The 12,378-nt window shown below is 36.5% G+C and overlaps 1 protein-coding gene and 1 long non-coding RNA gene across 2 annotated transcripts; both read left to right on the top strand.

The window, feature by feature from the left end:
• Nucleotides 1-589: 589 nt before the first annotated feature.
• Nucleotides 590-1,847, top strand: LOC135202769 (uncharacterized). The gene is made up of 3 exons (XM_064232232.1): nt 590-628; nt 1,116-1,263; nt 1,612-1,847. The coding sequence occupies exons 1-3, from the start codon at nt 617-619 to the stop codon at nt 1,845-1,847; spliced, it is 396 nt and encodes a 131-aa protein (XP_064088302.1). The 5' UTR covers nt 590-616.
• A 3,430-nt stretch (nt 1,848-5,277) lies between these two features.
• Nucleotides 5,278-6,463, top strand: LOC135202687 (uncharacterized). Its single transcript, XR_010311787.1, has 3 exons — nt 5,278-5,321; nt 5,782-5,929; nt 6,426-6,463. It is a non-coding gene; the product is annotated as an uncharacterized LOC135202687 (long non-coding RNA).
• Nucleotides 6,464-12,378: the final 5,915 nt, after the last annotated feature.

Here is a 12,378-nt window from a genome sequence, read left to right as displayed (position 1 = left end):
GTTGGAATCCTTTGGAGGGACGAGTCCTTTTGTGGAAAGAATAATTCTGAAATAAGGAAACCTGCTAAGCAAGACGTCCTTCGGAGTGGGAATCCTTCTATGGAAAGAATTCTTCTAAAATAAGGAATCCTGCTAAGCAAGACGTCTTTCGGGGTGGGAATCCTTTGGAGGGAAGAACCCTTCTGTGAAAAGAATTTTTCTTCTTCTGAGAGAGAGAGAGAGAGAGAGAGAGAGAGAGAGAGAGAGAGAGAGAGAGAGAAACTCAATGAAAAGGGTAAGAATTTTCAGAGGTTGAGGCCAAGTGTAACATTCCTGGGTTCTGAGGGATGACCTCATGACAAGGTCCGTTCTAAAAACCTATTCCCCAGCCGTCGTTGGCACTTAGGGGTATGTGCAAGGGTAAGCTAAAAGATAGACCAATCCATATCCATGGCGAAGAGGAAGCCCCTGGCCAGGCCATAAGTCTTCGTACTACAAATCGAGACCAATTAGGAGCGAGAGGCGTGGTCACTCCTCCCTCTATTTCAAGGTTCGAATCACCGTATAAATATTGGATGTCCTGAGAATTCGAGCGTCAGTTACCTCGAGAGGAACACAATCCACATATACATTCATCATGCGTTGTATGGTAAGTCCTCATCCACTTGAGGGGTACTACTACTACTACTACTATTAGTATAGTAGCTGTTCATTTAACTAATATCCGATTGCTGTACAAGAAGCCTTATGAAAATAAGTTAGGAAAGGAAGTAGTTATTACCATATTACTGGATTGATGAAGCTGGAAGACCTATAAACTTACTCAAATAAAACTACATATTGCTAAATTTTACTTCTTTTACGCAAAAATACCGCAAAGATATCAATACTGGAAATTGACATAGGCATAAATGCCTTTCCAAATGGTATGATAGGTGAAAAATCTGACAAAGTTTTGAATGCAACACCATAATGTAGACATAAAAGTTAATACATCGTTCCTATGTTATCTCCTATATAAACTCCTTCTCCCTTAACACAAAATTAAATTTAAAAATAATAAAATCTGATATGATTCTCGAAAACGTCTTGAATTACCAAAAATAAATGATAATTTTGGAATGAATCCTCTACAGGTATTCTTGTGCCTTTTGGCTGTGGCCCTCGCCCTTCCTGTAGCAGAACCCGAGGCGGATCCTCAGTTCCTCCTTCCTCACTCCCTGAACTACTTCAACCCTTTCGTCCACTCCATCAACGCCGGCGATTCCCACCTCTATTCCTACCGTGAGTATAGCAAGGTCAAAAGTTAACCCGTTTGGATTCTCATGAATGAATTAAAGTAGGTAGTTCATCGCTTGTAAGTTCTGGGTTCTTAGCATAGGTCAGGAGAAGACCGACTCTGTAGGACAGTGCCCACTGGTGTCCCTTGGGGTACATTGCAAGAGAGCTCCCAGGCAGAACGTGGCCCTAAGATCCCTCCGGAATCCCCTGAGGACGTCTTAATACTGATTTTGATTTGCCCTCGAAAAAGTAATGATGTACCTTAGGATTTTACACTAATATAGTCTGTGTGTTTATTAATATTTCCCTGCAGGTCAATTTTAAATAACATATTCAATCTACTTTCTCCAGCATATGGGCATCACCTCGCATACGGCCACAGATACCCACTCGCTTATGGTCATGGGTATCCCCTTACTACCGGCTATGGAGCAGCCTACCCCCTGGGATACCCTTACTCGTACCATGGCCACCGAGCTCTCGGTGGCCATGCTCGTACCCAGTTGTTAAGACAGCTGCTATCGATGAATAGACACCTGGAATCGTTATGGAATCCACCGATCAGAGCATTCTTAGGGGAATACTGAATTGATCAGGTCATCTGTAATTACTCCGAATTTCTGAATTACTATTTTTTGTTTATTTTATTTTTTTTATGAAATACATAAACTTACTCAAATGAAACTATTGCCGTGTCATTTCTTTTCCCCTGGTGGTGGTCAGGTCATAAAATTTAGACTTAACCAATCGATCATTTGTGTTTTCTGGATAAATATTTTATAAAGATGGTATGAAATATATGATTTTATTACTATTTCATATTTCTTAAAGAACTATTTTGTTACCTGTATGCCTATTTTCTTTATTTCGCTATTATATTGGTTGTTATATATATTTCATAAACCAGTATCAATAAAAACGGAGGTAAATGAACTACAAAGTATGAGAGAATGGAATAGTGACAAATAAAGAATAAACTAAATGGAGTTGACCCCAAATAAAATGTACTTTACACCAATGAAAATAAAAAAGGCAAAAATAAAACAAAAAAATAGAAAATGAAAAATATAAGGATAAAAAATATCTCAAAAGAAGATATAACCTCCAAAGAAAAATGCAAAAACTTGTCAAGGATAATACATAAAGCAATGGTAAATCTAAAACCTCAAAGAAAATCACATCTAAAGTTGTTATTTTTTTTCTTCTTGAAAATTATAGTAAAGATACGACACTTCTGGGCTGCCTGTCAAACCTTTATAAATACCTACGAGAACTTAGGCTTCCGTAATTGCCAAAAAAGGTTTGACCTGGATTCTTCAGGTCAGGTAAACTGCTAGTTGACATTTTACCTCGTCAAGCGAAAGAAAACTTTCCTCTGGTCTCGCTTCATAGTTCATTTGTTATTTGCCTAATCTATCTCACTTTGTCATTTATCTTGCTGACTTTTCCTTTATTTCTCTTTCGTAATTCAATCTTGAATTCTTCATTTCCTTTTCTGTATATAGTTGCTCGAACCAGATCGTTGAGGATGGTCTCATTTCCAGAAATTTTATTGAAACAAGGTTGACCAGACCTCCAGCTTACTCGGGTTGCGTGCAAGATTTTCCCATCATGCATAAGTTGTAAACATTATATTCCTGACTGAACGTAAATTAAAAAGTGCTAAAATCTATGGTTAAATAGAGCCTTTTTTTCACCAACGAAAATTAAAATAAAATACACTGTATTTTATTAGCAATAATTTGTCTCTACTGTTTAACATGCACACTATTTATTTTTTACATTTTCATTCTAATAAATAAAGCATAAATATCCTATCCTAAAATTCCTGAACCTTTAACTCAACGCGAAACACCTTTTTCAGAACTTTTTAGTCTTTTCAATAGACCTTTCCTAGTCCCCCAACAAGAAAAACGATAACAAAAACCAAAGTAGTTTGTAGGCTTACTCCCCGAGTAAGCGAAAATTATTCAAAGTAATTTTATTTTAGTAGTAGTCTCGACCATCCAATTTCACCCAGGGGCAAGACTCGCATGAAAGCTGATCTCGATGCCTTTGGAACCTTCCTTCCATGCGCCTTAACACAGGGGGGAATGAGACAGGAAGCCTAACGGCCCTGTTCCCCAGGGGAAGAAGTCTTCCTTCGCCTGAGGGAGAACACGAACTGTCACCCTGTGGTATCAAGATTGTCCATGGAAACATTAATAAATATCTACTTCCAAGAGTTGTTTTCCTCAAATGGTGTGAAAGGTTCTGAGAAAATCATTTCGAGGTGGAAGAGTTATTTCACTCGTTGCTGATTTTAATTTGAGTTTTAAATTCTCTAAAGGTGTCAGTCATTGTGTAGTCTATGCAGAGGCAGCTGACTATACCTGAAAACAATTTAACATTCTTCCCATGAATTATAGTTGATGGTCTTGCAATCAACAAGTTCAAATATTTTTTTTTTTACTTTGAAGTGTCAGGTTTCATCTTGTGGTTTTTTCATGAATAATAAGATCTTGAATAATACTATATGAAATTTTAATTAAAAGTGATTTAACATACTTTATAACATAAGAAAATGATCACGAAATAGCGAAATTTATTTTTGGAATAAAGGCATTTTTCATATGCTAAGATACCGTGTTTTCTTATAAGCTTTGATTGACGCACTATGAAACAAGGAATGAGTAAAGAATTTAATTATTTATTGCAGAAGTCAATTTTAAGGTAACAGAGGGATTCAGAGGGTTAAGACTTCTATTCGCCATGTGCAAGAATAAACAGATATTTCAAAGCTTCCAAAGATCTTACTCGGAAATTTATTTCATTGTAATTTTGGATATCAAAACATTATTTCTCCTTGAATTTATTGTTATATGTCAGAGAATAATAAATAAACCGTTTGTGATTTGACAGAATTAAAAAAAAAGTATTTACAACGGTAAAGACCACTGCATTTTCAGTAAGTACTTACGTAAGGAACTTTATGCATGACGAGTCTTGTAGGGTAAAAAGACTTTGCAAATTTCCTTCAGGGGAACGAATCCTTGTTGAGAAAGAATCCTTCTTGTGACAGAATTCTTATTGGGAAAAGAATCCCACTGACGAAATAATCTTTCTAAAGTAAGAATTTTCATTAGAAAAGAATCATGCTCAGCAGAAATCCTTCTGGGTGGGAATCCAATGGAGCGAAGGTCCTTTTGTGGAAGAATCTTCTGAGGAAATGGAATCTTGCTAAGCAAAAAGTCCTTCGGGGTAGGAATCCTCTGCAGGGAAGAAATCTATTGTGAAAAGAATCCTTCTGAGGAATGGAATCCTTCAATACAAAAAATACTTCTAAGTGGGAATGATCCTTTGTAGGGAGGAATCCTTTTGAGAAAAGGAATCCTTCTATGCAAAAAAATCAAAAAACTTTTCTAGGTGGGAATCTTTGAGGGGAAGAGTCCTTCTGTGGAAATAATTCTTCTGAAATAAGGAATCCTGCTAAGAAGTCCCTTCTGGGTGTGAATCCTTCTGTAAATAAAAAGTTCTTCTGAAATAAGGAATCCTGCTTAAGAAGAAGTCTTTCTGGGTGTGAATCCTTCTGTGGTAAAAATTCTTCTGAAATAAGGAATCCTGCTAAGCAAGACGCCCTTGCGGGTGGGGGAATCTTTTGAACGGAAGAACCCTTCGTGGGAAGAATTCTTCTGATAGAGAGAGAGAGAGAGAGCTCAATGAAAAGGGTAAGAATTTTCAGAGGTTGAGGCCAAGTGTAACATTCCTGGGTTCTGAAGGATGACCTCATGACAAGGTCCGCTCCAAAAACCTATTCCCCAGCCGTCGTTGGCACTTGGGGGATGCGCAAGGGTAAGCCAAACGTTAGACCAGTCCATATCCATGGCGAAGAGGAAGCCCCTGGCCAGACCCCAAGTCTTTGTACTATAAATCAAAGACCAATTACGAGCGAGAGGCGTGGTCACTCCTCCCTCTATTTCAAGGTTCGAATCACCGTATAAATATTGGATGTCCTGAGAATTCGAGCGTCAGTTACCTCGAGAGGAACACAATCCACATATACATTCATCATGCGTGCTATGGTAAGTCCTCATCCACTTGACGGATACTACTAAATTACTAACTACTACTACTACTATTGATTAGGTAGCTGCTCATTTTACTAATATCGGATTGCTGTACAAGAAGCCTTAGCAAATGAGTTAGGAAAGGAAGTAGTTACCATATTACTGGATTGATGAAGCTGGAAGACTTAAACCTACTTAAATAGAACTATTACCGCAAAGACATCAATACTGGAAATTGACAGAGGCATAAATGCCTTTCCAAATGCTATGATTGGTGAAAAATCGGACAAAAGTTATGGATGCAACACCATAATGTAGACAAAAGTTAATACATCGTTCCTATGTTATCTCCTATATAAACTCCTTTTCCCTTAACACAAAAACTAAATTTAAAAATATTAAAATCTGATATGATTCTCGAAAACGTCTTGAATTACCAAAAATAAAATGATAAATTGGAATGAATCCTCTACAGGTATTCTTGTGCCTCTTGGCTGTGGCCCTCGCCCTTCCTGTAGCAGAACCCGAGGCGGATCCTCAGTTCCTCCTTCCTCACTCCCTGAACTACTTCAACCCCTTCGTCCACTCCATCAACGCCGGCGATTCCCACCTCTATTCCTACCGTGAGTATAACGAGGTTAAAGGTCAACCCCTATTGGATTCCCATGACGCTAAAGTAGGTAGTTCATCGCTTGTAAGTTCTCTGGGTTCTCAGCATAGGTCAGGAGAAGACTGACTCTGTAGGACAGTGCCCACTGGTGTCCCTTGGGGTACATTGTAAGAGAGCTCCCAGCAGAACGTGGCCCTAAGATCCCTCCGGAATCCCCTGAGGACGTCCTAATAAAGATTTTGATTTGCCCTCGGATAAGTAATGATGTATTTTAGCATTTTTCACTAATATAGTCTCAAAGGATATATATATATATATATATTATATATATCTATATATATATATATATATATATATATATATATATATATATATATATTATAATACCTATATATATATATATATATATATATATATATATATATATATATATATATATATATCTGTGTGTTTATCTATATTTCCCTGCCGGTCAATTTTAAATAACATATTCAATCTACTTTCTCCAGCATATGGGCATCACCTCGCATACGGCCACAGATACCCACTCGCTTATGGCCATGGGTATCCCTCACTCCGCTATGGAGCAGCCTACCCCTGGGATACCCTTACTCGTACCCAGTTGTTAAGACAGCTGCTACCGATGAATAGACACCTGGAATCGTTTATGGAATCCGCCGATCGGAGAATTTTTAGGGGAATACTGAATTGATCAGGTCATCTGTAATTACTCCGAATTTCTGAATTACTATTTTGTGTTTATTTTATTTTTTTTATGAAATACATAAACTTACTCAAATGAAACTATTGTAGTGTCATTTCTTTTCCCCTGGTGGTGGTCAGGTCATAAAAATTTGGACTTAACCAATCGATCATTTGTGTTTTCGATAAATATTTATAAAAGATGGTATGAAATATATGATTTTATTAATATTTTTTATTTCTAAAGAACTATTTGTTACCTGTATGCCTATTTTCTTTATTTTCGATATTATAATTGGTTTGTTATATATATTTCATAAACCAGTATCAATAAAAACGGGGGTAAATGAACTACAAAGTATGAGGAAGAATGGAATAGTGACAAATAAAGAATAAACTAAATGGAGTTGACCCCAAATCAAATGTACTTTACACCAATCGAAAATAAAAAAGGCAAAAAAAAAAAAAAAAAAATAGAAAATGAAAAATATAAGGATAAAAAAATCTCAAAAGAAGATGTAACCTCCAAAGAAAAATACAAAAACTTGTAAAAGATAATACATAAAACAAAAGTAAATCTAAAACCTCAAAGAAAATCACATCTAAAGTAGTTATTTTTTTTTTTTTCGTTTTAAAAATTATAGTAAAAATAAGACACTTCTGGGCTGCCTGTCAAACCTTTATAAACCTGACGAGAACTTAGACTTCCGTAATTGCCAAAAAAGGTTGTACCTGCATTCTTCAGGTCAGGTAACTGCTAATTGACGTTGTACCTCGTCAAGCGAAAGAAAACTTTCCTCTGGTCTCGCTTCATAGTTCTTTTTTTTCCCTAATCTATCTCACTTTGTCATACATCTTGCTGACTTTTCCTTTATTTCTCTTTCGTAATTTAATCTTGAATTCTTCATTTCCTTTTCCTTATACAGATGCTCGAACCAGATCGTTGAAGATGGTCTCACTTTCCAGAAATTTTATTGAAACAAGGCTTGACCAGACTCCAGCTTACTCGGGTTTTTGCGTGCAAGATTTTCCCCTCATGCATAAGTTGTAAACATTATATTCCTAACTGAACGTAAATTAAAACGTGCTAAAATCTAGGTTTAAATAGAGCCTTTTTTCACCAACGAAAATTAAAATAAAATACACTATTTTATTAGAAATAATTTGTCTGTACTGTTTAACATGTACATTATTTATTTCTTGAAATTTCATTTCTAAATAAATAAATCATAAATGTCCTATCCTAAAATTCCTGAACCTTTAACTCAACGCGAAACACCTTTTTCACAACTTTTTAGTCTTTCAAGAGACCTTTCCTAACCCAACAAGAAAAACGACAACAACAAAGTAGTCTGTACTTACTCCCCGAGTAAGCGAAAATTCTTTAAGATTATTTTTTAGTACGAGTCTGCATCCAATTTTTTCTTCCAAGGGCAGGGACTCGCATGAAAGCTGACCTCGATGCCCTTGGAACCTTACTTTCATACGTCGTATCACAGGGGGGGGTGGGGGGGGGGGGTGGGGGTGGGGGGAATAAGACAGAAAGCCAACGGCCCTGTTCCCAGGGGAAGAAGTCTTTCTTCGCCTCAGGAAGGATACAAGAACTCTCACCCTATGGTAATCAAGATTGTCCGCTAAAACATTAATAAATCTCTACTTCCAAGAGTTGTTTTCCTCAAATGGTGTGAAAGGTTCTGAGAAAATCATTTCGAGGTGGAAGAGTTATTTCACTTGTTGCTGATTTTAAATTGAGTTTAAATTCCCTAAAGGTGTCAGTCATTGTACTGTGGTCTACGCAGAGGCAGCTGACTGTATATAAAAACATTTAACATTCTTTCAATGATTATAGTTAACGGTGTCTGTAATCACAACCTAAACTTTTTTTTACGTTAAAGTCTCAGGTTTCATCTTGTTTTTTTTTTTTTCATGAATAATAAGATCTTGAATAATACTATATGAAATTTAATTAAAAATGACCTCTCATACTAAGTACCCTCGAAAAATTATCACGAAATAGCGAATGTATTTTGGAATAACGGCATTTTTATATGCTAAGATACCGTGTTGTCTCTAAAGCTTAGACTGACGCACTATGAAACGAGGAATGAGTAAATTTAATTTAATTATTTATTGCAGAAGTGAATTTTAAGGTAATAGTAGGATTCAGAGGGTTAAGACATGTCACATGTGCAAGAATAGACAGAGATATTTCAAAGCCTCCAAAGATTTTACTTGGAAATTTATATCATTTTAAGTTTAGATATCAAAACGTTATTTCTCTTCTCAAAGATTTTCCTTTTGATATATGAGAGAATAATAAATAAACCGTTCGTGATTTGAAAGAATAAAAAAAACTCGTATTTCAAATTGTGAAGACCAGGTGGCCTTTTCAGCAGGTACTTATGTAAGGAACTTTATTCATGACGAATCTTGTAGGGTAAAAAGACCTTGCAAAATATCCTTCAGGGGGGAAAAAATGAATGAATCCTCCTTGAGAGAGAATCCTTTCTTGTGACAGAATTCTTCTTGGGTAAGAATCCTACTGATGAAATAATCCTTCTAAAGCAAGACTCTCCACTAGAAAAGAATCCTGCGTAGAAATCCTTCTGGGTGGGAATCCAATGGAGCGAAAGAATCTTTCTGAGGAATGGAATCTTGCGAAGCAAAAAATCTTTCGGGGTAGGAATCCTCTGCAGGGAGAAATCTATTGTGGAAAGAATCCTTCTGAGGAATGGAATCCTTCAATACAAAAAATACTTCTGAGTGGGAATCCTTTAAAGGGAAGAATCCTTCTGAGAAAAGTAATCCTTCTATGAAAAGAAATCCTTCTAGGTTGGAATCCTTTGGAGGACGAGTCCTTCTATGGAAAGAATTCTTCTGAAATAAGGAATCCTGCACTAAGCAAGGACGTTTTTCGGGTGGGTGGGAATCCTTTGGAGGGAAGAATCCTTTCGTGGGAAAGAATTCTTCTTCTTCTTCTGAGAGAGAGAGAGAGAACTCAATGAAAAGGGTAAGAAAATTTTCAGAAGTTGAGGCCAAGTGTAACATTCCTCCGGAGTTCCAAGGGATGACCTCATGACAAGGTCCGCTCCAAAAACCTATTCCCCAGCCGTCGTTGGCACTTAGGAGTAGGTGCAAGGGTAAGCCAAATGTTAGACCAATCCATATCCATGGCGAGGAGGAAGCCCCTGGCCAAGCCCCAAGTCTTTTTACTACAAATCGAGACCAATTAGGAGCGAGAGGCGTGGTCACTCCTCCCTCTATTTCAAGGTTCGAATCACCGTATAAATATTGGATGTCCTGAGGAATTCGAGCGTCAGTTACCTCGAGAGGAACACAATCCACATATTACATTCATCATGCGTGCTATGGTAAGTCCTCATCCACTTGAGGGGTACTACTACTTACTACTCTACTACTACTACCCTTACTACTACTACTACTTTACTATTAGTATCGTTAGCTTGTTCATTTAACTAATATCCGATTGCTGTACAAGAAGCCTTGTGCAAATAAGTTAGGAAAGGAAGTAGTTATTAACCATATTACTGGATTGATGAAGCTGGAAGACCTATAAACTTACTCAAATAAAATACTACACATTGCTAAATTTTACTTCTTTTACGCAAAAAAGTACCGTAAAGATATCAATACTGGGAATTGACAGAGGCATAAATGCCTTTCCAAATGGTATGATAGGTGAAAAATCTGACAAAGTTTGAATGCAACACTATAATGTAGACATAAAGTTAATATATCGTTCCTATGTTATCTCCTTTATAAACTCCTTCTCCCTTAACACAAATCTCATATTTTAAATAATAAAAATGGATATGATTCTCGAAAACGTCTTGAATTACCAAAAATAAAATGATAAATTTGGAATGAATCCTCTACAGTATCTTGTGCCTCTTGGCTGTGGCCCTCGCCCTTCCCTGTAGGCAGAAACCTGAGGCTGGATCCTCAGTTTCTCCTTCCTCCACTCAACTGAACTACTTCAACCCCTTCGTCCACTCCATCAACGCCGGCGATTCCCACCTCTATTCCTACCGTGATATAGCGAAGGTTAAAAGGTCAACCCATTCGGAGGTCCCATGACGTTAAAGTAGGTAGGTCATCGCTTCTAAGTTCTGGGTTCTTAGCATAGGTAGAGAAGACTGACTCTGTAGGACAGTGCCCACTGGTGTCCCTTGGGGTACATTGTAAGAGAGCTCCCAGGCGGAACGTGGCCCAAAGATCCCTCCGGAATCCCTGAGGACGTCTTAATAATGGATTTTAATTTGCCCTGGAGAAAAAGTAATGATGTACTTTAGCATTTTACACAATAAATAGTCTCAAAGGATATATATATATATATATATATATATATATATATATATATATATATATATATATATATATAAACTTTACTTTATATATATATATCTGTGTTTGTTTATCTATATTTCCCTGCCGGTCAATTTTAAATAACATATTCAATTTACTTTCTCCAGCATATGGGCATCACCTCGCATACGGCCACAGATACCCACTCGCTTATGGTCATGGGTATCCCTCACTCCGGCTATGGAGCAGCCTACCCGCTGGGATACCCTTACTCGTACCCAGTTGTTAAGACAGCCGCTACCGAGGAAATAGACACCTGGAATCGTTATGGAATCCGCCGATCGGAGAATTTTTAGGGAAAGACTGAATTGATTTGGTCATCTGTAATTACGCTGAATTTCCTTTTTTTTTTTGTATTTTTTTTATGGAATACATAAACTCAAATAAAACTAGTGTTTCCTTTCTTTTCCCCTGGTGGTGGTCAGGCCATAAAATTTAGACTTAATCAATCGATCGTTTGTGTCTTCTGGCTAAACATTTTATAAAGATGGAATGAAATATCTGATTTTATTATATTTCATATCTTTTGTAGAACTATTTTGTTACCTGTATGTATATTTTCTTTGTTTCGCTATTATATTGGTTGTTATATTTATTATATAAACCAGTATCAATAAAAACGGGGATAAATGAACTACAAATTATGAGAATGAAACAGTCATAAATAAAGAATAAACTAAATGGAGTTGACCCCAAATCAAATGTACCTTACGCCAATAAAGATAGAAAATGCTATATATAGATAAATATATAAATAAAATAAAAAATAAGAAGGTTTAAAAAATATCTCAAAAGAAGATATAACTTCCAAAGAAAAATGCAAAAACTTGTAAACAATAATACATAAAACAATGACAAATGTATAAACTCAAAGAAAATCCTATCTAAAGTCGTTATTTTTTGTTTGTTTTCAAAAATATAATAAAGATAAGACTCTTCTGGGGTGCCTCTATTATACCTTTATAAATACCTACGAGAACTTAGGCCTCCGTAATTGCCAAAAAAGGTTTCACCTGCATTCTTCAGGTCAGGTAAACTGCTAGTTGACGTTGTACCTCGTCAAGCGAAAGAAAACTCTCCTCTGGTCTCGCTTCATAGTTCATTTGTTATTTGCCTAATCTATCTCACTTTGTCATTTATCTTGCTGACTTTTCCTTTGTTATTTCTCTTTCGTAGTTCAACCTTGAATTCTTTTCCTTTCTTGTATACAGTTGCTCGAACCAGACCGTTGAAGATGGTCTCACTTTCCAGAGATCTTATTCAAACAATGATCAGACCTCCAGCATACTAGGGGAGCAAGCAAGATTTTCTCCTCATGCATAAGTTGTAAACATTATATTCTTAATCTAACTTAAATTAAAACGTAATAAAATC

Source organism: Macrobrachium nipponense, chromosome 33, assembly GCF_015104395.2.
Source record: "Macrobrachium nipponense isolate FS-2020 chromosome 33, ASM1510439v2, whole genome shotgun sequence".
NCBI classification, from domain to species: domain Eukaryota; kingdom Metazoa; phylum Arthropoda; class Malacostraca; order Decapoda; family Palaemonidae; genus Macrobrachium; species Macrobrachium nipponense.
This window is presented reverse-complemented; position numbering and strand designations above follow the sequence as displayed.